Below are 26,554 nucleotides of genomic sequence, written 5' to 3' on the forward strand. Positions count from 1 at the left end.
CGAAACCAGCAGCCGCTCCTAACAATACGAGTCATTTTTATACTACCAATGCTGGCTGCACTGTTCGCGTGCCACAGCGGATCGAGGAGGATTGAGGCTGCGACGTAATTTGGCTCGCTCTGCTCTAATGGGAGAATTTCATATTGTATATTAGCGAAACAATTCAGGTATAGTATTGCATACAGTATTTTTATTTGTTGTTGAAAATAATTTAGATCTTTAATAAATCGACTTCACCAAGATAGTTTTGCGTTCGCAGTTTCAGGTAGCAAACTTTGACAGCCACAATAAAGGTCCTAGAGCTTCAGTTAATATCGATGGACACAAAAATTTTGTTATAAGATTTACGCTAACCGCAATTATTAGAACATGTAAGAAAATCAGTTAGGTGATTGGGAGCGCTACTTGCTGTGTAATGTACTGTTTTGTTCATTATAGCATTTCCAGTTTAGTACATTAGTCACCATATTAGGTATCCTCCAGGGGCACCTTGCTCAACCTCCTCACAGTAGCGGCTGTTAGGTTGCATAGCTTGTGAGGACACCAAACACAGCCAGAAGACACCGCCCGCAAACTTCGAAATCACCCTGGATAGGGGTCTCCACTTTAAATATGACCAGTTTTTTGTTGTGCATAGCGTATTGAGCGAGGTCGATATTTTTTTCTACTTGTCATGGATTATACTTTTGCTAAGCACACTTTGAAGTTCCTCAATTGTTGTTAGCTTTTTTTATGTCGCTCTGAGTTTGAGTAATATGTAATAACACAAAGTATGCTGAACTAGACATGTAGTACGGCTAGGCATTGATATACAAGATGAATTTTGTTTGCATTTACATTATATTAAAACTGTTGATTCTCTTTGTTGTTTGGATTAAAATCGAAGAACTAAAACATAAAGATAAGAATAGAACTATATTTAAAATGCGTTGTAGAAACGGCGATGTCATTTTATAAAAGAGCATTGAACTTGTGAACTTGCACTAAAACGCTGGAGAACCTCGATGGGGGGGGGGGGGGGGAGTTTTGAAGAGGAAAAACTGTGCTCTGTATAGTTTTGAAGGTTGTGAGTATAAATATCAGGTCCACTACCATGGAAATGGATAGTTGGTAGAAAGTGGGAAAAAGCCTTGTGGGTAAGCACGACCCCAGTGTAACCAGTTGTTGCTGTTTTTGGGGTAGGAGACCAAACAGCGAGGTCATCGGTCTCATCGCATTAGGGAAGGACGGGGAAGGAAGTCGGCCGTGCCCTGTCAAAGGAACCGTCCCGGCATTAGCCTGGGAAAATTTAGGGAAATCACGGAAAACCTAAATCAGGATGGCCGGACGCGGGATTGAACCGTTGTCCTCCCGAATGCGAGTCCAGTGTGCTAACCACTGAGCCACCTCGCTCGCTCATAGTGTAACCAGGAGGACGGGTGGGGAAGATATAGAAGGAAGACGGAGAGGGAACAATAATTTGGAATCGAACAGGTGAGGAGAAGTTATAGATGGTAGGATGATTAAGTAAGAGGCTGATTTCATTGTCTGGAAGAGAGAGCCGTTGAAGTTGCGCTGGGACAGGATATAAAGTGCGTGTAACTGTAAGAACAGTGAGATGTGCTGTTATAGGAGCAGCAACATACCAGGATCAGTGATCAGAGTGGAAACAATGGGGTTAATGGAATCTAGGTTGCGGATAGTGTAGGGCATACGAAAGTCAATGAAAAGGGATGTCAATTTTATGAGACAGTAGAGGATCCATGTGGGGGGAAGGTAAATGGATGTGGAAAGCATGATGGAGTGCAGGGTCTTTGAAAGGGATGAAAGAATTTGGAGGAGTGGATTTTCAGGCAACATTGGTGTGTGAGAGGTACCGAGCGAGGTGGCGCAGTGGTAGGGCACTGGACTCGCATTCGGGAGGACGACGGTTCAATCCCGCGTCCGGCCATCCTGATTTAGGTTTTCCGTGATTTCCCTAGATCACTCCAGGCAAATGCCGGGATGGTTCCTTTGAAAGGGCACGGCCGACTTCCTTCCCCATCCTTCCCTAATCCGAGCTTGTGCTCCGTCTCTCATGACCTCGTTGTCGACGGGACGTTAAACACCAATGTCCTCCTCCTCCTCCTGTGTGAGAGGATGGAACAGAAGGAGATTTTGCGGTTGTTGACTACAGTGGAGCGCGATGGTCCTAATTTTCGGCCAGTCAGTAGTTTTATTCCAACGTAGACATTCTGTTGGGTGGTTAGGAGGCGAATTTTCGCTCTTAGTTGTCGCTTGAGGCTTGGTCCAACATATGTTAGTGCCTTAGTTAACTGGATAGAAGGTAGTAAATTCTGAGGTAAAAATCGTGAATGAAGAAGCTAAAGGTGGTTCGTTCTACAGTTATTGCCCATAATAGAGGAATTTGTCTTCAGGAGCCACTAATTACATCAGGAGGTTCAAATGGCTCTGAGCACTATGGGACTTGACATCTCAGGTCATCAGTCCCCTAGAACTTAGAACTACTTAAACCTAACTAACCTATGGATACCACACACATCCATGCCCAAGGCAGGATTCGAACCTGCGACCGCAGCGGTCGCACGGTTCCAGAGTGAAGCGCCTAGAACCGCTCGGCCACACCGGCCGGCACATCAGGAGCAAATCTGATTGAGATGGAGGGATCGTTGTGATTTCTGGAGTGTTGGGTAGAAGGCTAGGAATGCAGGAGCATCGGCATACTGAAGGAGATAGATTGGAAGGGTGCTTTTGGCAGATCATCAGTGTAGAGGATATAAAGTAGAGGAGAGAGGAAGGAGCCTCTCGACACACCTGCAGGATAGAAAGTGCGGGAATTGGTATTACTCGTATTAACTATAAGATGGTCAGGTGGAAAGGAACCAATTAAGCAGACATACTTAATCTGGAACACGTATGTGTGGAGTTTGAAGAGGAGATTGGAATGTTATTCACAATCATAATCTATATCGAGGGCGAGAGATGCGAAAATTCTAAATACCGAGGTGGGACTAATGGGTAGATATGGGGTGTAATGCTCCAGAATGTCTGTCAGTAATGCAGTTGCGCTTGCAGCAGTGTTGTGTGTTTTGCCTAACACTTGTTTTATATCACATACTGGAACGGATGTGATCAGTTCTCTCTATGGTACGCCGTCCAAATAATAGAAATTGGGAGAAAGTGGTGTGACAATGATGTCCATACGTTCATAGACTGTAGGGATTAGGGTTTAATCGAGATTAGGGTCATTAGGAACTGTGAAGATGTCGGAGAGACAGGATGTCAGGTGGTTAGCTTTGCCTAGGGAGTCAGTTAGAAAGCTTTGCAGTAACTGGAGAAGCTAATGTAGACAGTATCTAGCCTTGAGCTCGTTTGCTCCCACTCCCAGGCTATTTTGTCGTTGAGCAAGTTTCTGATGTGTCTCAATGACTGCCGGTGGTGTCAGAATGTATACCGGTTCTGAGTCTGCAGGAACGTAAGGCATAAGCGACGGAACTCACGTACAAACAGTTGAATGTGTGGAGGGAAGGATGGGTGATTGAGATACACTGGTTTACTAGTGATGTGGGTGGATATGACGTTTAACATGGTCTGCTGCTGGAAGAAAGTGACATGAGGTATACCATGACGGTTTTGAAAGGTCTGTGGCTTATTCCCGTTATGGGTGTCTGGATTTCCAGTAGACATTCCAGCTGGATTACGAAGACTCTTGGATAAATTTTGAGCGAATATTGGGATGGGGTACAAGGATGTGAATAAGATGTGTACGTGGTCATTTATTATTGGATCCAGGACACACGTGGTGAGCCGGCCGGGGTGGACGAGCGGTTCTAGGCGCTACGGCCGCAGGTTCGAATCCTGCCTCGGGCAGGGATGTGTGTGATGTCCTTAGGTTAGTTAGGTTTAAGTAGTTCTAAGTTCTAGGGTACTGACGACCTCAGAAGTTAAGTCCCATAGTGCTCAGAGCCATTTGAACCATTTTGCACTCACGTGGTGACACGTATATGGCGGTTATGAGATACTAGAATAAAGTCTGGGACAGCTGTGTTGTGGGACGGGAACTACGTCACCTTGGAGGTTGGGAATAAACTGATGCCACGTAGGAGTTCTACCAGAAATTGGCTAGGAATGGTCAGAAGCAGTATTATAAGTGGAAAAGTTACGGTCTGTGTGGTGAGGACGTCATAGAGGATGTCGGTGTGAGGACGGATTTGGCACTGGTACTGTGGAGGTTTTTCAGGAGAGGATTTGAATAAGGTATTCATTGGGAAAGTCATAAAATGCCTGTGGTCGAACAGAAGTGTTCTCTTGGTGCCCCACTGCAACTCGGCCTTCGGCCAGGGGAATGGGTTGTTTACACTATGTTATAGTGAAAGGTTCGGATGGACTAGCGGTCTAAGGCGCTGGAGTCATGGACTGTGCGGCTGGTCCCGGCGGAGGCTCGAGTCCTCCCTCGGGCATGGGTGTGTGTGTTTGTCCTTAGGATGATTTAGGTTAAGTGGTGTGTAAGCTTAGGAACTGGTGACCTTAGCAGTTAAGTCCCATAAGATTTCACACACATTTGAACATTTTTTTGGTTCTGATGGAGTGCTAGAGTTGGGGTAAGTTCTTGTTTAAAATAAAGGTATTGACATTGTATTGCGACAGGGTGTGCGTAAATAACAGTTTATTTGTTGTGTGTGATGGGATGTTGCGGAAGAGGATACCGTATCGCTGTCGTGCCATTGTAAGGTTTTGGAAGTGGTTTATGTGAGTGAGAGCTAGAGAGGGTTTACACTGGGGTATCGATGCGGTTGAAGACGAAGTGGACTGGACTAAGAGGGTAGGTGGCCTGGGTGTTTGGATGGACACAGAGCAGGCAGCGAAGGAGAATTTCTCGAGGGTGTGTGGTCACTGGACTGCGTGAATGTTTTGATGTACGATCGCCATGAACTTTATAACGTTTATAGCAGTGAGAGGTGGACGGAGATGATTGGATGAATAGGGTTATCGGTGGAATGGATTGGCACTGTCAGTTTTTTAACAATCTCCTGTCTCTTTTAATCGCAACAAAAATGGAGGTATGGAATAAGAACTGCTGATGAAGTTCAGTTACATAATTTGTTGCACACAATCACACATTTAACTGTGCATGGTACTCACTCTCAGTTGGGCAATTTTTTATTGAAGCTCCATGCCTGCACCGGCTGCTGTGACAGAGTGGTTCTAGGCGCTTCAGTCCGGAACCGCGCTGATGCTACGGTCACAGGTTCGAATCCTGCCTCGGGCATGGATGTGTGTGATGTCCTTAGGTTAGTTAGGTTTAAGTAGCTCTACGTCTAGGGGACTGATGACCTCAGATGTTAAGTCCCATAGTACTTAGAGCCGTTTTAACCATAATTTCCCTATTTCAAACAGATAACAGGTTTCAGAAACCTATTAATTACTTGACACACAATACACTTAGAATTGTAAACGTATTACGGTTTCCGCGCTGGAAAAGTGACACTGCTTTCCGGTGGAACGACTTTGCACTCAGGAGGCGACCGTTTTTAAGATACCAAGGGAGAAAATACACAGACGGAAAAAAAATCGCAGAGAAATGAAATTTCGGGAGTACATTTGTCTAAGTAACAAAAAAGTCATCAGTATTGCAAGACACGTGTTAATGTAAGGAATTGGAAATTTGAAATGCTGGTACATTAACAACCGGAGTAAATGCCAGAATGTTGAACGCAACCATGCAAACGTGCATGTAGTGTGTTGCGCCGGATGTCATTCTGTGGGATGAAGTTACATGCCAGTTGCACTTGGTTGGCCAATACAGGGACGGTTAACGCTGGCTGCGTATGACGCTGGAGTTTTCGTCTGATGGTGTCCCATATGTGATCGATTAGAGACAGACGTAGTTGATCGTGCAGGCCAAGGCAACATGTCGATACTCTGTAGAGCTCGCTGGGTTACAATAGCAGCATTTGGGCGAGCATTGCTCCTTGCAAAACACCCTTGAAATGCTGTTACTTAATGGCAGCACAACGGGTCGAAACACCAGATTGAGGTACAGATTTTCAGTCAGGGTACGTGGGATAGCCATACGAGTACTCTTGATGTCATACGATATCACACCTGGAACCATAACTCCAGGTATAGGTCCAGAATGTCTAGCACTCAGACAGGTTGGCTGTAGGCCCTTGAGTGGCCTCTTTCTAACCAACACGTGGCCATCATTGGCGCCGAGGAACAACCAGATTTCATCAGGAAACACAACAGACCTGCAACGTGGAATGGTGGCAACTTTTTTCCATCACAACAGGCCTGCAATGTGGAATGGTGGCGACTTTTTTCCGTCACAACAGACCTGCGATGTGGAATGGTGGTGACTTTTTTCCATCACAACAGACCACCCTGCCCTCCAATGAGCTCTCGCTTGACACCACTGAAGTCGCAAATGGCGGTGGTTTGGGGTCAATTGAATGCACGCTGCAGGGCGTCTGGCTCGGGGCTGTCATTGAAGTAACCGGTTAGTAACTTGTCACTCTGGTTCTGACTGCTGCTCAAATTTCTGATGCAGTACGATGCCCCAGAGCCAAAAGCCGACCACGATGGGCTCCCCCCCCCCCCCCCCCCCCCTGTAGTGGTCAAGGACTACCGTCAATGGGGTGTATTTAAAGTAAACATAATTTTCATCCTTCTAGTGACGCCACTAATATCACTCTTAGGCGGCTGGCACGAAATTTGAATAGACGTCGTCTTTCGGGTGTAGAAACGTACCTACCAATTTTGTTTATTTCGCACAACTCCTTCTGCGGGTGTCGACTTTTTTCCGTCAGTGTATGTCATATCCGCAAGTTACATTCTGTCCGGGCAGAGCTACTAACGGCTCACTGCGGCAGTGTGGAACGGTTGCGACTGAACGATCGGAAGGAACGAATGCGCTACAGGGAGGCCAATAACACATCACCTTGCCGAGCTACCTCCGCCTAATAATTTGCGAGAGGCAACTCGGGGGCTGACCATTATGGTGACAAGGCACGAGTGGTATTGGGCTATTTCAAAAAGTTATTGAAATTGTAGAAGTGAGAAGAGATACGTAATAAAAACTGAATAGATTTCTCTTTGCTATCCAAAACCGAAGTGTTTGATGGAAAGAAGCTTTTCCACTGGTAAATAGTACACTATTAAAAATGTAATAGGTTCCAGCGTGGAATACTTTTTCTTCATAGGTACTACTGATGATATTGTTTCAATACTTAGTTAACTATAATTCCAAAAAAAAAATGCAAGTGACACTTACGAATATTACCAAAGCACCAGTTTAACCAGTCATGGTTACAAAATACTGACAGGAATTATTTACAGAAGAATGGAAAGACTGGTAGAAGCTGACCTCGAAGAGTATTTTGTGTTTTGGGGAATGGTGGGATCACAAGAGGCAGTACTGATCTTACGATTTATCTTAGAAGATACGTTGAAGAAAGGTATATCTATATTTATAGCATTTTTAGATCGAGGGTAAGTTTTTTACAATGCTGACTGGACTAAATTTGAAATTCTGAGGTAACAGGGATATAGCATTATGAGTGCAAGGTCATGTGCAACTTGTATAGAAATCAGACTGCAGTTTGTAAGAGTGAAATGGCATCAAAGGAAAGCACTAGCTGAGAAGAGAGTGACACAGGGTTGTGGCCTATCCCGATATTATTCACTTAGCACAATGAGCTAGCTATGAAGGAAAAGCAAGGATACATTTGGAAAAAGTTCAGGGAGTAGATAAAAGAATTTGAAGTTGGCTGATGACACTGTAATTCTGTCAGAGACATAATATAACTTAGAAAAACAGTTGAATGAAATGAATACGACCTTGAAAACAGGTTACGAAGTGAATGTCAACAAAACTAAGAGAAGGATAATGGAATGAATTCGAATTAAATAAGGCGATGCTGTGGTACTAAAGATTAGGATAGGAGGCACTAAAAGTAGATATGTTTTGTTACAGGTCATCAAAAGAACTGACGAAGGCTGGAACAGAGAGAATATAAAATGCAGATTGGCAAGAGGCGGAAGAACGTTTCTGAGAAAGAGATTTGTTAACATCTAATCCTGGGTGGTTATAATTAAAGTGCAGCTACTCACAGACGTTCATTGTGGACTGTTATCATCGTATGGCAGCGGAAATTGGTAGAGATTCTAATGCGTTAATGCGGAACCGATGTACACGGAAAAAAATTAGTTCCAACTTTGGCCTACAGATACAAATCTTGAGCTGTGAATGCAAGAAAGATTTAACAGATATGTTTCCATATGTGTTGGAATAGGAACGGGGTGGGGCTCGAAAGGCAAACAGGTGAGAAAGCCATAAAGTTGATTTTATTATTAACCGCCACTAATAGAATTTCTTCAGTCTGATCTACAGAGGCGTCGGCGAGATGTTGTACAGTGTCAAATTGGCACCTGATGGGCAAAATTGTAACTAATTTTTTTCAGCGTAAATCGGCTTCACATTAACGCATTAGCATATCTGCCAATTTTTACTACCATACTAGTTGCAGTCTACACTGGACCTCCGTGAGTAGCTACAATTTAATTATAACCACATGGTGTAGGGAGTCTTTTCTGAAGACATTCGTCAGGGGTGTAGCGTTATACGGAAGGGAATGTGGAAATGTAGCGTTGTATGGAACTGAAACGCGGACAGTAGGTCGGACAAGAACAGAACAGGAGCTTTTGAAATGTAGTGTTACAGAAGAATGCTAAAGGTTAGAAGGGTAGATCAAAGAACTAATGAGGGAAAAAGAAATTTATGACATAATTTGATTAGAAGAAAGGTTGACGTATCCTGAGCGGACAAGGAACCGTCAGTTTGGTAATGACGGCAAGTGTGGTAGGGGGAGGTGGGCGTTAGAAAGTGAATAGGGAGACCACGGCTCGAATAGAGGAAACAAGTTCGAATGGATGTAGGTTATAGTGGTTACGCAGAGATTTTATAGGGCAGAGTAGCACAGATCAGTCCTTGCACTGAAGAACACAACAACAGTATCACTCATCCCTACTATGTAATGGGGACGGCGGATATCGCTGAAACAACTGGTTTTCGGTTGCATCGGTTTTTCCACGCCAGTTTAACGTGCCTGTTAAAACCGCTGAAAATAACCAGTTTCTGAAATAACCGATTTTCGGTTTTTTATTCCTATTATTTCCTGTAGTATAGGTAGAAATCGAAGTTTCATGATACATAGAATCAAAATATTAAATTGAGAAGACAAATAAAAGAAAACTTAGACTGTACACCGTTCACTGCTTTTCTCTGAGTGTGATAATTGGTTGGACACTGCAAAAACTCACGAGTATTCTCCTACTGATTGTAATTTTTTGAAACGCTGCTCAAATATTATGTTGTAATGGAGAATAATACTACTATTTGGACGTTACGAGTAGTCAGTACTAAATGATGAAACTACCGTTGAGTAACTTCGTTTTTCATGTTAATTTGTCCGTTTTCAAAGGCTACGGTAAAGGCACATTATGTTGACACAGGCAACAAAAACTGGATCAAATAACTCGGAGCACTATGAGACTTAACATCTGAGGTCATCAGTCCCTTAGAACTTAGAACTACTTAAACCTAACTAACCTAAGGACATCACACACATCCATGCCCAAGGCAGGATTGGAACCTGCGACCGTAGGGGTCGCGCGGTTCCAGATTGAAGCGCCTAGTCGTGATGGCTGGGTGTTGTGTGCTGTCCTTAGGTTAGTTAGGTTGAAGTAGTTCTAAGTTCTAGGGGACTTATGACCACAGCAGTTGAGTCCCATAGTGCTCAGAGCCATTTGAACCATTTTTTGAAGCGCCTAGAACCGTTCGGCCACATCGGCCGGCTGACACAGGCAGAAGATCAGCTACTTTCAATTTTTATTGTTGTTCAGCTATTAATTTGTTACTTACTGTTAGCACCCTCTTTTCTTACTTCATAGAAATGGTAGACAAATCTTTAATTTTTCAAAGCAAATGAAACTTTGTACTTCATTACTACTTGACTTTGTAAAGATATTTCCAGACTGGTTAGAGCCATAATGCAGTACAACGGGTGTCTGGCGACGACAGCGAGAATCTACCGTACAGACCAGGAGTGTCCAACCTTTTAGGTTGGGCCATACATAATATACTTAGCTCTAACAATAACCACTGACCAAAAAAACAAACAAACAAAAAACGAAAGGGACAACTGAGAGAACAGCATCGCGTGCCCGGAATTTAAAACTGGCGTTTTTTTTTTTTTTTAACTGATCGTTTGATAGATGCTCACTTCTCGGGCTGAGACTGAGGAAGAGTCACCAAACGTATCATATCTACCTTATGCTGGCTAAGTATCCAGAAAGATTGATAGTCTTGTATGAAAGCATAGCATCTAAATAAAAAGTATTCTTTGTAAAAGACGATCTAGGTCTCTGTAATCTGGGTGTGTACTGCATTCTATGCAACTGTGACATCGTCTTGTTTATAGTAGACCACAGAAACAATCAAGAAAAGATGTGAGATACATCAGCGACCCACACAACTAAAATATTCAAGCAAGTCAAATCAGCTGTCACGCGAGCACTGCCATGAATATAATCATGAAATGTAATACAATGAGACCAGTGTTGTGGTGTAAATGTCTAGTTTCTGGGACAGCATAATTAAGAAATCTATCAAAATAAAGTTGTCAGAAAACCTAATAAACAGGGATATAGGTTTCAATTTACATAATGCTTGGGAATAGCACTCAATTTATTAAAATCTCAATAGCCATCCCATCCACTAGAGTAGGGAAATGCTGTGCAAATTTGAGTTTCAAGGAATACATGAGAGATCTGGAAACAAAAGCATGAAAGGGTGTAGGGAACATTGGGAATTGAACTTGGCTATAAATAGCAGCACAAGAGACAACAGTATTTCAGTCTGGTTGGAGTCCAGCCAGAGAATTTACACACATAACAGCGAAACACGTAGAACCTGAAGAAGATGACTGGCTCAGTCATCAAAATATTGTGCGTAAAATGGAAACAATAATTTGGCAGAACACCTGGAAGCACACAATTAACCGCGGAAATTACTTTCACCTACCAACAGAATTTACACAGTTGGAATTAAATACCTCATGTCAAAAAGGATTTTTGTTAAACAGAATATTTTCTGCAGCAGTTATATGTAAGAAGTTGAAACTGTGTGCCTAATGAGGATTTGATCCCGGCACCCAGACTTTTTCTGGCACTACCCCATTTATAATTACAGAAGCGGTACGCCCTGTGACAAAATTTAACACTGAACTACTTTGTGAGGCTTGCTTGGACGGTGGTAATTGGTAGTGAACTGCCCAGAACAAAGAGTTAGTGAAGGTGTCCTGGAGTCTCCAATACCTGCTTTTTAAATTCAGGGAAAATATTTTCTTTCATTAGAAAGAATTCTTTTGTTTTGGAGGTTTGGAATGTTGAACACCGATTAATTTCAGTACATTGGCGGTTGTTGTTCAGAGAAAATTGTCTCATAGCTGGAAGAAAAAAATTGTTTGACAAGCTTTGGTTGGTGTAAATCTTAGGTGTTTGAAACATTCTGAAAAGGGTATGAATAAATGTGTAAACTGGAATGCCATACAACCCACAATGATTTAGGTATTTGTTAACAGTAAACAAGAAAATGTTCCTTATAATTTATAAGATAGCATCCATATTTTCATGGAATGGAGTTTCAACTGTTAATTTCCTTTTTTAGTCCTGGACCATTAGAAGAATATTCTCAGTCACCAGACACTTCACGACCTAATCATATTTTAGAAAATTTCCTTCTTTCCTTAGCTTGCCTCTCTGAATCCCCTTTTTTGCTCTCTGAATACCTCTTTCACTAACCGATGTAGAATGATAATTATGTATTTTTCTTGATAATTTGATTAACTGCAGCACATCATGCTTACTAATACTTGCTTATTATGTTTTACTACACAGTGGCCATTCTTCTATAGAACCTGAAATTTTCAGGGAGCTAGGGAGCATTTGTCTGGTATAGACCACACCTGCACACCTACACACGTACCTTAAGCCATGACACACGGGAAACCCGACATTATTGTCTCAGCACTGCTGTACCAGTTCTTATGCCATGGGCTCGATTCTGTCAATATTATCTAAATAGTACAGAGTGATTTTCCCATTTTCTATAATATTGCAATATTTTAATCCGTTGCAAAGTTGACGAAAAAAGTACTTCTTTTCTAAAAAAAGGTTTATTTAAAAACGAGAAACTTTAGCTCTGCCGCTATGGCTAATTGGTTTTTCGGCTCTTTTACTCGGTTATTAGCAAAAAATAAAAAAGAACCTTTTTTTTAACAGAGGCCAAATTTAATACCGGAAAATAACGATTAGTCAGAAACGAAATATCGGTATCCACTATAACTGGTAGGTTTTTCCCAGGCTCACCGGTCCGAAGACGTCGTCAGCTAACCGGCCAGAGACGTCGGGCCGGAGTCCGACGGCCGGCGACCGTCGAGAAGGAGGCGGCGGCTGCGGGGGCGGCGGCGCCGGCGCCGCGGCGAGTGGGAGGGTGCCCGGGGGCACGCCGGCCGAGCGCCCGAACGCGTCCAGAGCTCTGCCGGTCGCCTGCGGCTGTCCGAAGCCGGCCAGCGGCCTGCCCTGGGCCTGGGAGAACGCGTCCTGCGGCCTGCCTCCCTGCAGGGGCCCGGAGAAGCCTCCAAACGCCAGCTGCTGCTGCTGCTGCGCCACCGCACCCCACAGAGCGGACACGCTCACCAACACCTGTTCACAGTAGTAGCAGTTTTCACATTCGATTCGGTGAACTAATGTCAGACAATAAGTCTAGAAGGGTATGGGAAGGTGCGTATTAAATGCGTAAGGCTGCTCACCACTTCCCGTTTGGGCCGTGGAAGGCGCTCAGCCTTCACTGCCACAGCACCAGGATTCTACATCTACATCAACATGTGTTCTCTGCAGAACACTGTGCAGCGCCTGCCAGAGGGAATTTTTCCTTATACCACGCTTTGCAGCTGTTCCTCGTTCCATTCGCATACAGATCAGTGGTAGAATAATTGCGTAAACGTCTCTACACGCGCTTTAATTAGGCTTATCTTATCATTATGATCTCTACGAGAGCGATACAAAGCGAGTAGTAGCATACACCTAGATTCCTCATCTAAAGATGATTATTGAAATTTTTCAAATAGATTTTCGCGGAATAGTTAGCGTCATTATTCAATCGCTTCTTTAGCATAACCGTGACACTCACCTATGTGTCTTACAAATCTGTGACCATTCGTGCTGCCCTTCTTTGAAGACTACATATATCCCTATATGTCCTACTTATCGCGGATCCCAAATACAGGGTGATTCACGAAGAAATGCAAAGATTATTACACAAGTAAATTTATTTATTTTGTAGGTCTTATAATTATATTTTTCCCTGAGACATTTAAGCCTCTTCTTTATCTACGACATTGATTGAAGCAGAAGAAATGAAATAAAATTTGAGCTGCGGCCGGACCTCGAGGTCCGGCGGCACCACAAATTTTATTTCATTTCTTCTGCTTCAAGCATTATCGTAAATTTGTTTACTTTCCGTTAAGAACGTAGAAACGTTTATGTCATTCTTGGCAACCGTTAGTGAGTTCTATCAGTTCTTTCCTAACCTTGAAATAGGTTAGTTTTCTGTATTTTTCAGTGAAAGAATATAATAATACTAGTGTATTTAAGTTCAACATGGATTCCCCCATGAACCATGGACCTTGCTGTTGGTGGGGAGGCTTGCGTGCCTCAGCGATACAGATAGCCGTACCGTAGGTGCAACCACAACGGAGGGGTATCTGTTGAGAGGCCAGACAAACGTGTGGTTCCTGAAGAGGGGCAGCAGCCTTTTCAGTAGTTGCAAGGGCAACAGTCTGGATGATTGACTGATCTGGCCTTGTAACAATAACCAAAACGGCCTTGCTGTGCTGGTACTGCGAACGGCTGAAAGCAAGGGGAAACTACAGCCGTAATTTTTCCCGAGGGCATGCAGCTTTACTGTATGATTACATGATGATGGCGTCCTCTTGGGTAAAATATTCCGGAGGTAAAATAGTCCCCCATTCGGATCTCCGGGCGGGGACTACTCAAGAGGATGTCGTTATCAAGAGAAAGAAAACTGGCATTCTACGGATCGGAGCGTGGAATGTCAGATCCCTTAATCTGGCAGGTAGGTTAGAAAATTTAAAAAGGGAAATGGATAGGTTGAAGTTAGATATAGTGGGAATTAGTGAAGTTCGGTGGCAGGAGGAACAAGACTTCTGGTCAGGTGACTACAGGGTTATAAACACAAAATCAAATAGGGGTAATGCAGGAGTAGGTTTAATAATGAATAGGAAAATAGGAGTGCGGGTAAGCTACTACAAACAGCATAGTGAACGCATTATTGTGGCCAAGATAGATACGAAGCCCACCCCTACTACAGTAGTACAAGTTTACATGCCAACTAGCTCTGCAGATAACGAAGAAATTGAAGAAATGTATGATGAAATAAAAGAAATTATTCAGATTGTGAAGGGAGACGAAAATTTAATAGTCATGGGTGACTGGAATTCGAGTGTAGGAAAAGGGAGAGAAGGAAACATAGTAGGTGAATATGGATTGGGGGACAGAAATGAAAGAGGAAGCCGCCTGGTAGAATTTTGCACAGAGCACAACATAATCATAACTAACACTTGGTTTAAGAATCATGAAAGAAGGTTGTATACATGGAAGAACCCTGGAGATACTAAAAGGTATCAGATAGATTATATAATGGTAAGACAGAGATTTAGGAACCAGGTTTTAAATTGTAAGACATTTCCAGGGGCAGATGTGGACTCTGACCACAATCTATTGGTTATGACCTGTAGATTAAAACTGAAGAAACTGCAAAAAGGTGGGAATTTAAGGAGATGGGACCTGGATAAACTAAAAGAACCAGAGGTTGTACAGAGATTCAGGGAGAGCATAAGGGAGCAATTGACAGGAATGGGGGAAATAAATACAGTAGAAGAAGAATGGGTAGCTTTGAGGGATGAAGTAGTGAAGGCAGCAGAGGATCAAGTAGGTAAAAAGACGAGGGCTAGTAGAAATCCTTGGGTAACAGAAGAAATATTGAATTTAATTGATGAAAGGAGAAAATATAAAAATGCAGTAAGTGAAACAGGCAAAAAGGAATACAAACGTCTCAAAAATGAGATCGACAGGAAGTGCAAAATGGCTAAGCAGGGATGGCTAGAGGACAAATGTAAGGATGTAGAGGCCTATCTCACTAGGGGTAAGATAGATACCGCCTACAGGAAAATTAAAGAGACCTTTGGAGATAAGAGAACGCCTTGTATGAATATCAAGAGCTCAGATGGAAACCCAATTCTAAGCAAAGAAGGGAAAGCAGAAAGGTGGAAGGAGTATATAGAGGGTCTATACAAGGGCGATGTACTTGAGGACAATATTATGGAAATGGAAGAGGATGTAGATGAAGATGAAATGGGAGATATGATACTGCGTGAAGAGTTTGACAGAGCACTGAAAGACCTGAGTCGAAACAAGGCCCCTGGAGTAGACAATATTCCATTGGAACTACTGACAGCCGTGGGAGAGCCAGTCCTGACAAAACTCTACCATCTGGTGAGTAAGATGTATGAAACAGGCGAAATACCCTCAGACTTCAAGAAGAATATAATAATTCCAATCCCAAAGAAAGCAGGTGTTGACAGATGTGAAAATTACCGAACTATCAGCTTAATAAGTCACAGCTGCAAAATACTAACACGAATTCTTTACAGACGAATGGAAAAACTAGTAGAAGGCAACCTGGGGGAAGATCAGTTTGGATTCCGTAGAAACACTGGAACACGTGAGGCAATACTGACTTTACGACTTATCTTAGAAGAAAGATTAAGGAAAGGCAAACCTACGTTTCTAGCATTTGTAGACTTAGAGAAAGCTTTTGACAATGTTGACTGGAATACTCTCTTTCAAATTCTAAAGGTGGCAGGGGTAAAATACAGGGAGCGAAAGGCTATTTACAATTTGTACAGAAACCAGATGGCAGTTATAAGAGTCGAGGGACATGAAAGGGAAGCAGTGGTTGGGAAGGGAGTAAAACAGGGTTGTAGCCTCTCCCCGATGTTGTTCAATCTGTATATTGAGCAAGCAGTAAAGGAAACAAAAGAAAAATTCGGAGTAGGTATTAAAATTCATGGAGAAGAAATAAAAACTTTGAGGTTCGCCGATGACATTGTAATTCTGTCAGAGACAGCAAAGGACTTAGAAGAGCAGTTGAACGGAATGGACAGTGTCTTGCAAGGAGGGTATAAGATGAACATCAACAAAAGCAAAACAAGGATAATGGAATGTAGTCTAATTAAGTCGGGTGATGCTGAGGGAATTAGATTAGGAAATGAGGCACTTAAAGTAGTAAAGGAGTTTTGCTATTTGGGGAGCAAAATAACTGATGATGGTCGAAGTAGAGAGGATATAAAATGTAGGCTGGCAATGGCAAGGAAAGCGTTTCTGAAGAAGAGAAATTTGTTAACATCCAGTATTGATTTAAGTGTCAGGAAGTCATTTCTGAAAGTATTCGTATGGAGTGTAGCCATGTATGGAAGTGAAACATGGACGATAAATAGTTTGGACAAGAAGAGAATAGAAGCTTTCGAAATGTGGTGCTACAGAAGAATGCTGAAGATTAGATGGGTAGATCACATAACTAATGAGGAAGTATTGAATAGGATTGGGGAGAAGAGAAGTTTGTGGCACAACTTGACCAGAAGAAGGGATCGGTTGGTAGGACATGTTCTGAGGCATCAAGGGATCACCAATTTAGTATTGGAGGGCAGCGTGGAGGGTAAAAATCGTAGAGGGAGACCAAGGGATGAATACACTAAGCAGATTCAGAAGGATGTAGGTTGCAGTAGGTACTGGGAGATGAAGAAGCTTGCACAGGATAGAGTAGCATGGAGAGCTGCATCAAACCAGTCTCAGGACTGAAGACCACAACAACAACAACAATGGATTCACATGTGTTATGGTATTAATAAGCGCCTATTATCTGACACATGCAGTTTTACTTAACGTTATTAGCATCATTTTTCCAAAATTAAATTCTCTACAATTTCTATTGTAAACTTTGTCTGCAATTTAAAAAACAAATTGGGCCAATAGTTAATAAGCTAAAAATTTTACGAAATTACTTCTTTTCTTCTCTGGATGTTCTGGAAGACTACTGCAGATACACACTTTGGACATGTTTTATTAGATTCACCAGATCAATAATAACAAAATAAATGGAAATCGTGCTTTACTTTAACCTCGTACAGTTTTGCAATGGCTTCATATTAGCGAAGTTGCTAAATTTCAGGCAAAATCTTTTATTAGCCGTAACTAAACATTTGCGGACCTATGTTTATATCAACTTTTTCTTTAGTTTTACTTGTAGAATAACATATTAAAATATTTGCATTCCTTCGTGAATCACCCAGTATATGAACAACCTTTTATGGACAGACTTTCAATTTTCCCGTATCCTGCTAATGAACCAAAATCTGCTTTACCTGTTAGTAGAGTTCCGCTCCTACATTTCGGTAATTTTGGGTCAGTACGTAAATGACATAGTACATGGTAGGATTACCGGTAGTATTGGCAGCACTGGTAAGGAAAGAAACATAAATGATTGTATGAGAAAGAAATTGGAAGCCAACGACTTCTCTTTAATTTTTGTTTGCATGGTTTCAGCGTAATTATAACTGTTCGTCGTCTAGTGTTAGTCCATTGTACATTTTATATCCTTATAAAACATAAATTTCATTTTATATATACGGAAAATTAGTTGATACAAACAAATCAGTTACATTTGAAGCAAGTACAGTTTATATGCACAAACATAAAAAATTATATACTTACTGTTGTTATTTAGTATTCTGTGGAACATTCTTCACTGTGATAAAATATAAGAGTTTTCTGTTATTGCTGATAAATGCGAATATTGTTTACAAATAAGAAACACGTTTTATATAAGATTGACAAAGTAGTTTTAGTTTTGCTGTTTTTACCTCTTTTTGAGGACAGTGCGCTTTCTGGCTCTACATAATAAGTCTCTATTGCTTTTTTTATTTGGTACAGAATCACTTTGGTTCACGTTACAAGTCAACAAGTTTTGAATAGTACCTTAATTAAACATTCAAATTTTTTCCATGTTCTTATAATACTCTTTATTTTTAAGTAACAGATAGGAGGACATCTACGTAGAGCAAAACTGTTTCGTAGGCTATGTGACCCTATGTGGTTCACCACTTCTGGTTATTATGGGAATTTACACTGAGCGCCAAAAAAACTGGTACAGACATGAGTATTCAAATAAAGATACGTAAACGGGCAGAATGTCTCCCCCCCCCCCCCCCCCCCCGTCCCCCCGATAGCTGAGTCGGGGATATTCTCCGCTCAGGGACTGGCTGTTGTGTTGTCTTCATCATCATTTCATCTCCATCCGGCGCGCAGGTCGCCCAATGTGACGTCGAATGTAATAAGACCTGCACCAAGGCCAATGACGCCAAACACTCATTTCCATTTCCAACAGGTAGAATACGGTGCTGCAGTCAGCAACGTCTGTTTAAGACAACAAGTGTCTGGCGTAGTTGTTGGATCTGTTACTGCTGCTACAATGGAAAGTTATCAAGAATTAAGCGAATTTGAAGGTGGTGTTGTAGTCGGCGCACGAGCGATGGGACGCAGCATCTCCGTGGTAGCGATGAAGTGGAGATTTTCCCGTCCGACGATTTCACGAATCTACCGTGTATATCAGGAATTCGGTAAAACATCAAATCTCAGACATCGCTGCGGCCGAAAAAAGATAATGCAAAAACGGGACTAACGACTACTCAAGAGAATCGTTCAGCGTGACAGAATTGCAACCCTTCCGCAAATTCCTACAGATTTCAGGCTGGGCCATCAACAAGTGTCAGCGTGTGAACCATTCAACGAAGCACATCGACTTGGGCTTTCGGAGTCGAAGGTCCATTGTTGTACCCTTGAAGACTGCATGACACAGAGCTTTACGCCTAGCCCGGGCCCGTCACACCGATATTGGACTGTTAATGACTTGAAACATGTTGCCTGGTCGGACGAACCTCGTTTCAATTTGTATCGTGTGGATGGAAGTGTACCGGTTTGGAGACAACCTCGTCAATCCATGGACCCTGCACGTCAGCAGGGGACTGTTCAAGCTGGTGGAGGCTCTGTTATGGTATGGGGCGTGAGCTGTTGGCGTGATATGGGATTCCTGATTCGTCTAGATAAGATTGTGACAAGTGACATGTACGTAAACATCCTGTCTGATCACCTTCATCCATTCATGTCCATTGTGCACTTTGACGGACTTCGGCAATTCCAGCAGGACAATGCGACACCCCACATATCCAGAATTCCTACAGAGTCGCTCCAGGAACACTCTTCTGAGTATAAACACTTCCCCCGGCCAGCAAATTCCCCAGACATGAACAGTATTGGGCATATCTGGGATGTCTTGCAACGAGCTCTTCAGAAGAAATCTCCACCTCCTCGTACTCTTACTGATTTATGGTACCAATTTACTCCACCACAACTTCAGTTATTAGTCGGGTGTGGGAGCCCTACACGATATTAGGCAGGTGTACCAGTTTCATTGGCTCTTCAGTGTAGTAAGACACTGATCACATATGTAAAGCAAGCTATCTAAATTAAGTAACGCCTGATAGTTATGCTTCAAGGCTAATGTGGAAGAACCGCAGTCATGATCTTAACTGATCAAGGCAACCAGGAAAACTATTCTAGTCTCTGTTAACTTATTACAGTTTATGGTAGCCTACACTTGTTTAACAACTCTACCTATCACTTATGCTATGTGGTCATTCCATTTAATATCCCCATTAAATATTACAACTAGACATTTGTATGAGTTGACTGGTTGCATTTCTGACTCACATTGTAGTCATACGGCACTGCTTTCCTCCGTTTTGTAAAGCTCACAGTTTTATATTACTGAAAATTTAAAGCAGTTCCTCAAACTTCGCATAATTTCAAAACCTTATCAGAATCTAAGAATGTTTTGCAGTTTTTTTCAGATAGTACTTCACTATAGATAACTGCATCTGTAAATAGCCTGAGGATACTACCGATACTGTCTGCCTGACAACGTGGAAAAACGAGGGTTCGCACACACTACCTGTTGCACTCTTGAAATTACAGTGATGCACAAAACTTAAAGATATAAGTAACTTTCACATGTTGCGTCACTGCTCAGTAACATAGCTCAATGAGACTTGGACCGTAAACAGAAAGAAGTGCTACAGCATAGTACGGAAGGTAAGCTAAAGGAATAGGTAATGAGATGAATAGAGATCACACTTTTATTCAACGATAGTAATTATAGTGAAGTCAGTGTGATTTATGGTGGTACCATGGTCATCACAAAATAACGGGTCATGGTTCTTGGTACAGTGTGTGATCACCACGGATAGCAAAGCATTCTCTGCAACGTGTTTTTCCACACTGGCCATAAGGATGGTAAGGAGCTCCTGTTATAGGGTTTTCCATTCCTCCACTAGCGCAGTTGATAATTGCTAATTAATCGTTGGTTTCTGATGTGCTGCCATACGTCTCTGGATCGCACCTCACACGTTCTCGGTAGGATTTAAGCCGAAGAACGTGCAGGCCAGTCCATTGGCCGAATAGCCTCTCATTCTAAGGGCTGCTCTACCTGCACTGTTCGATGCGGTGGCGCATTGACATCTATAAAAATGAAGTCGAGACCGAATGCACTCATAAAAAGATGCACATGGGGAAGTAGTACAGTGTTTTAACAACGTTTACATGTGAAGTAACGTGTTCAAAGATTTGGAGATCAGTTGTCGCATGCAACATTATTCCCTTCCACACCATAACAAGTGAACCACCAAAGCGATCATGTTCGACACTGTTGCTGGATATATTACGTGCCCAAATATGTGGAGAGTGGTAGCATGGATGCATTGGGGAGGCGTACTGCATCACGCCTACATTCAGTTGTTAACCGCGCTTGTGGAGGAATGAAACTCCGGACCACAAGAATGCGTTATCAACTTTGTGGCCATGCGGCATGTTGCAGAGCATGCATTGCCGTCCGATGTGCCACGGACCCTATTAAGAACCATTTCCCGCCATTTGCAATGTCCAGGAGTCCACCATGAATCGCGGTGACTTCAGAATAATTTTTGCTGTTGAATAAAAGTGTCATTTCTGGCCGGCCGGAGTGGCCGAACGGTTCTAGGCGCTTCAGTCGGGAACCGCGCGACCGCTACGGTCGTAGGTTCGAATCCTGCCTGGGTCATGGATGTGTGTGATGTCCTTAGGTTAGATACGTTTAAGTAGTTCTTAGTTCTATGGGACTGATGACCTCCGCTGGTAAGTCCCATAGTGCTCAGAGCCATTTGAACCATTTGTCATTTCTGTTCGTCTCATTGTGTATCTCTCCGAGTTACATTTTGTAGTATAGTGTAGCAGTTCTTTGTATGTATAGTCCAAATTTGTTCGGGCTATTTTATCTGGTAGTGACACAGCATAAGAAAGTTACTTTCATCCTTAAGTTCTGCATACCAGTCCGAGTTACATTTTGAACTATAGTGTAGCAGTTCTTTGTGTGTATGGTCCAAATTTATTCAGGTTATTTTATTTGGTAGTGACACATCATGAGAAAGTTACTTTCATTATTAAGTTCTGCATACCAGCGTACTCTTACATTTACACTTGGCTCTCCATCCAAGATACGCTACGTCTTCCTTACCAAGAACCGAGCTACAAATTTCGTTTGTTACCCCATATGATCGTACTTTCATTAATAAACATTGATTTGGTACTGAGACGAACGCTTTTCGTAGATCGAGGAATGTTGCATCTACCTGACTGCCTTGATTCAGGACTCTCAGGGTGTCGTATGAGAAAACACAAGTTGTATTTCGCTTACTGATTTTTTCGGAATTGGCATGGTCGAGGTCATTCTGTTCGAGATACTTAATTACTTTTAATATGAAGCAGAGTAGCTGCGCAGGGAGAAAGGAGATGTATGGCTGATGCAAGTGAAAGGCGTTCCGACTACCAGCATGCACAGTGAAAAATGTTCGCTGCAAACGTTGAGGCGATTTAAGCCCTAGAACATTGACAAAACACGCGTGATATGTAGTCGTGAGGGATCGTTACTTTTGATCGATGGCAGTTGTTTATGAAAACGTTTTAAACATTTAGACTAGGTAATCGGACATTTTCTGTATCAGCAAGAGAAAGTCTTGGTGCATAAAGGACGGACCGCTGTACACTACCCAGAGATTAAGTGCTGGAAGTTAGAAGCCATGCATGGAAAGCGTCTTGGAACGATCATCAGATACTCTATTATACCGCGATTCAAGAGAAAAAATTTCTGCTAAGGACTATGGGACCAAATGGCTGAGGCCAGGGTTCCCTAGGCTTACGCACTAATTAACCTAACTTAAACTAACCTACGCGAAGGACAACACACACACCCATGCCCGAGGGAGGACTCAAACCTCCGACGAGAGGAGCCGTGCGAACCGCGATTAGGTGCCTCAGACAGTGCGGCTACCCCGCACGGCTGATTCAAGAGACATGGTGACAAATTCGCTGAGTGGCAACTATTTTATTTGTTCGGCACGTAATTCCGCTTTCGGCTGCCGCGAAAGAGGTCGCCGCAAACTCATGACATGGCTATGGTCATTGACCCAACCCACGGTTGGATCGACATTTCGTATCTAGCCATTGAAACATTCGGAACAACTGTCATCTCGATTTCTGGACCTAGAATTTGTCATGGAACTCTGTGACTGTGTGTTGCTTAAGATGATCCTGGCTTTCTGATTTGAGCTCACGGCAGTCTCAACGTTCCCTCTCTACTGGCCATTGACTTAGCATTGATCTTGGTTTACAGACGATAGGTAGTCCACGGAATTTTCCTATCTAGTCTATGTCAAGCTACGACTCCAAACCATGTTAAACAACGTTGCATCGTTGCTGACAACCGTGACAGATTTCGAAGACTTCCATCATGCGAAGTGGAGCTCGTCTGTTTTTCATATTAAAAAATGGTTCAAATGGCTCTGAGCACTATGGGACTTAACAGCGGAGGTCATCAGTCCCCTAGAACTTAGAAATACTTAAACCTAACCAACCTACGGACATCACACACATCCATGCCCGAGGCAGGATTCGAACCTGCGACCGTAGTGGTCGCGCGGTTCCGCACTGCAGCGCCTAGAACAGCTTGGCCACTCCGGCCGGCTTTCTTCATATTATGTACATATTTTGAATATCTTGAATCAACCTACTAAAGAGATATGGTGACATGGAAAAATTAGGACTTGGCAAGACGTAAACATCTACTGGAAAAAATTTATTTGTACCATATGGCCGGCAGAATTTTTAACTAAAGTGATACTTCCCCAACAGGCACGTCACTTCTATTAATCCTGGAACCGACACATAGGCACACGCACGAATTTAGGTATTCCCTCAGAAAACCGAACACGGTCCCGGTGTTCATTAAACGTCTTAATGCCAGTGGAATGAAGTGTGTGTGACCTCAGATAACGCGTTAACGTGTATAACATTAACGTAGTTAAAACTGCTTAAGCTTATTATGAGATTCTGAGGAAATTTTAAGCTTCATCTATATCTACGTTTACATCGATACTCCGTAAACCTCCTGGCAGTGTGCTATGGAGGGTATTTTGTATGCCACTACCGCTTACCCCCCTTTTCAGTTCCAGTCACGAATTGATGAACGCGAAGAGCGACTGTTAACAAGCCTCCGCACGACATCGAAACCAACTGACTTTACCCTCACACTCTTTTCGCGAAATCTACACAGGAGGAAGCAATATTTTCATTGACTCCTCCAGAAACATATGAACTCGAAATTTTATGAGCAAGATCTACATCCGTACAACCTGCTCGATTTGAAGCTAGCAATGCTAGAAGTATGCAATGTCTTGTATTTTACTGGAGTAACAGTTGTGTCTCTAAGTTAAAAATGGAGTGTCGTATAGTACAATTAAAAGGAAGTAGCAATACGTGGATACACGTATTCATTAACTGGTTAACTGAAAATTCTGAAGTTTTAACAGGTAAAAAAAAAGATTAATAATGTCTTTGTAGGACTGCGCAGGACGCATACGCAGCTGGATAAATACGGATATCCTGTGTAGACAAAGAACAGCATTGAACGGTTACCGGTTTGTTTGTCTCAAGGCAGAATTTCACAGAACTGTTTAAAAAACTGAATTGGTTACCGGTCAAGGAAAGGCACTGAACAACTCACAATACTCGCCAACTAAATTTGCTTTCATTGTGTAATCAAGAAATAAATGTATTAATATTTTCACGTGTCTATGCTACTTATTAAATGCAGTAGATTAAATTCTTCTTCTGCTAAATTGTTCTTTATCAGTAATGCTACCACTTTCGGGGGATTGTTCCTTTATCTTGACACATTTTGACCCGAACAGTCACAACTACAGCGAAAAATTTTAACTGCTTCCAATTCTACTTCAGACATGGAACCAGCATCAAGGACGCATAATACAGTATGCCGTGTCCCACTTTCAAAACTTACAAGAGTTGTTAGTTTTGGAAAGGCGATACAACAAGTCTAAAACGGGTAGTATTACTAACAAAGGACGTTTTTGCTGAAGTGGTAATTTATTAGCTACTTCCAGAAATATTGTAAAAACCGTGGGGAGAGATTTGTTGCTGTCAGCTGACACAAGATCACATAAAACAACTGTTTCCTCATACCTCCATTCATGAATCTGACTTAGGTAAGACACAGTCTTTCTTACTACACAGCTCGATATTAAAACTACAATAACATCTGCGGTAAGCAACAAACGTGGAATCCATATGAGTTGCACTACGCGCTTGGATATGCAAGTGATGGGCAATGCAGTGCAACCCTGTGAAGTGAGTAATTGTGACGCCATGTCCTCTGTATGCAAAGAAAGATTACGCAGCAGATTTCCAACTCAGAAATCGAATTTCAGTATGTTTTGTGAGGACACCGTGTTATGCCTCGTGTAAGAAGCCGATAAAGAAGTAGATAATACGGATATAGGAACTTTTATAGAAATTTGTTGCCTGTCATCAACATGTTTCAATAATTGTGTTGAGAATCTAACAGAAAAAGTTTTTTGAAAAGCAGGAGGCGTAGGAGGAGAAAGGATAAAGACAATTCAGCGTGGAAATGATCAAGCAATCTTGATAGAATCATAGGAAGAGGGTTGATAAGTGGGAAAATATTATGGAATGAGGTTAAATGTAGAGACCATCTAAGTGATAAAAATCAGCAAACTTGTAAAGTCCGCCAAAATATCATAGGAAGGAAAGATCCAGGAATAAGCAATGTGTTTTAGGTACTTTGGGAGTTTCTTAGAATAAATGCGTATGGTAAAAAGACATTTGAAATGAGAAATATTTTTGGGCCGGCCGGAGTGGCCGAGCGGTTCTAGGCACTACAGTCTGGAACCGCGCGACCGCTACGGTCGTAGGTTCGAATCCTGCCTCGGGCATGGATGTTTGTGATGTCCTTAGGTTAGTTAGGTTTAAGTAGTTCTAAGTTTAGGGGACTAATTACCTCAGAAGTTAAGTCCCATGGTGCTCAGAGCCATTTGAACCATTTTTTGTGATATATTTGTTGACATCAGAAATGATTTCAACAAAACTGTGAAACAGATCTGAGAAATAGTTTGTCTAGGCTGTAGTGTTAAATGCTAGTGAACACGGGCAACTAAAAAGAAAGAGGAAAAATAGTTTAATAGATCTTAAATGTGATAATGAAAGAAAGTGCTTAATGTGAAATGTGCTGACAGAATGAGGAATAAAGAAGTATTTCTAGGAATAAGAGGGACAAGAAAGCTGATAGAAACGAGATGAATGAGGAAAACATCTTGGATGAGCATGTATTGCAAAAAAGTTGCCCTCAACGGGGTCTCATCGATCGTAAGTTGACAAAGAAGAAACGAAATAGAAGGAGAAGGCTCGGAAAACCAGATGACCGTAAAAACTGGAGAAGTTAGAAGTAGGTTAAGGACGGTGCACAGGACAGAGGAAATTAAGGAGCGTCCAGTTGAGATCAGTAGCGACAGAGATGTACCAAAGAAGAGAGGAAAGTTTTAGTTTACCACGCGCCTTCTCGTGTGACTGCTGCCTGTCTCGCGACAGCAGGTACTCTACCTTCAGGCACAGCATCGCCGCTTCAGATGTGCCGCACTCAGCAAATACAGTCCGCAATTACGGAGCGTTTCATTTGGGAGGGCGGTCTGGCAACTGAGACGGAAGAGCGAATGTAGACCGCTTATATAGCGCCATTTCGGCCTGCTCGAGGCGTTACAAAACGAGCCTTTAAGTTAACGGCATAGTGGGCGTGAGTTGACAGGCGGCTGCGGGCAGGATGCGCCGTGAAGGGTCACCGCGAGGCCAGCCAGATGGTATCAGGGCCGCCAGGGAGCCCTGCCCTCTGGCGAAACAACTCCGTCTTCTGCTCCACTCT

At 42.5% G+C, this 26,554-nt stretch overlaps 1 protein-coding gene across 1 annotated transcript in view; it reads right to left on the bottom strand.

Moving 5' to 3' along the window:
* Positions 1-26,340, bottom strand: part of LOC126483912 (cuticle protein 19.8-like) — a 33,709-nt gene extending 7,369 nt beyond the window's left edge. The window contains exons 1-2 of the mRNA XM_050107185.1: positions 26,239-26,340; positions 12,409-12,744 (exon numbers count right to left, since the gene is read on the bottom strand). Coding sequence (XP_049963142.1) covers positions 12,409-12,744; positions 26,239-26,253 — 351 coding nt within the window. The 5' untranslated portion in view covers positions 26,254-26,340. The remainder of the gene's footprint in view (positions 1-12,408; positions 12,745-26,238) is intronic.
* Between the last annotated feature and the right edge of the window lie 214 nt (positions 26,341-26,554).

This window comes from Schistocerca serialis, chromosome 6 (genome assembly GCF_023864345.2).
Source record: "Schistocerca serialis cubense isolate TAMUIC-IGC-003099 chromosome 6, iqSchSeri2.2, whole genome shotgun sequence".
Classification (NCBI taxonomy): domain Eukaryota; kingdom Metazoa; phylum Arthropoda; class Insecta; order Orthoptera; family Acrididae; genus Schistocerca; species Schistocerca serialis.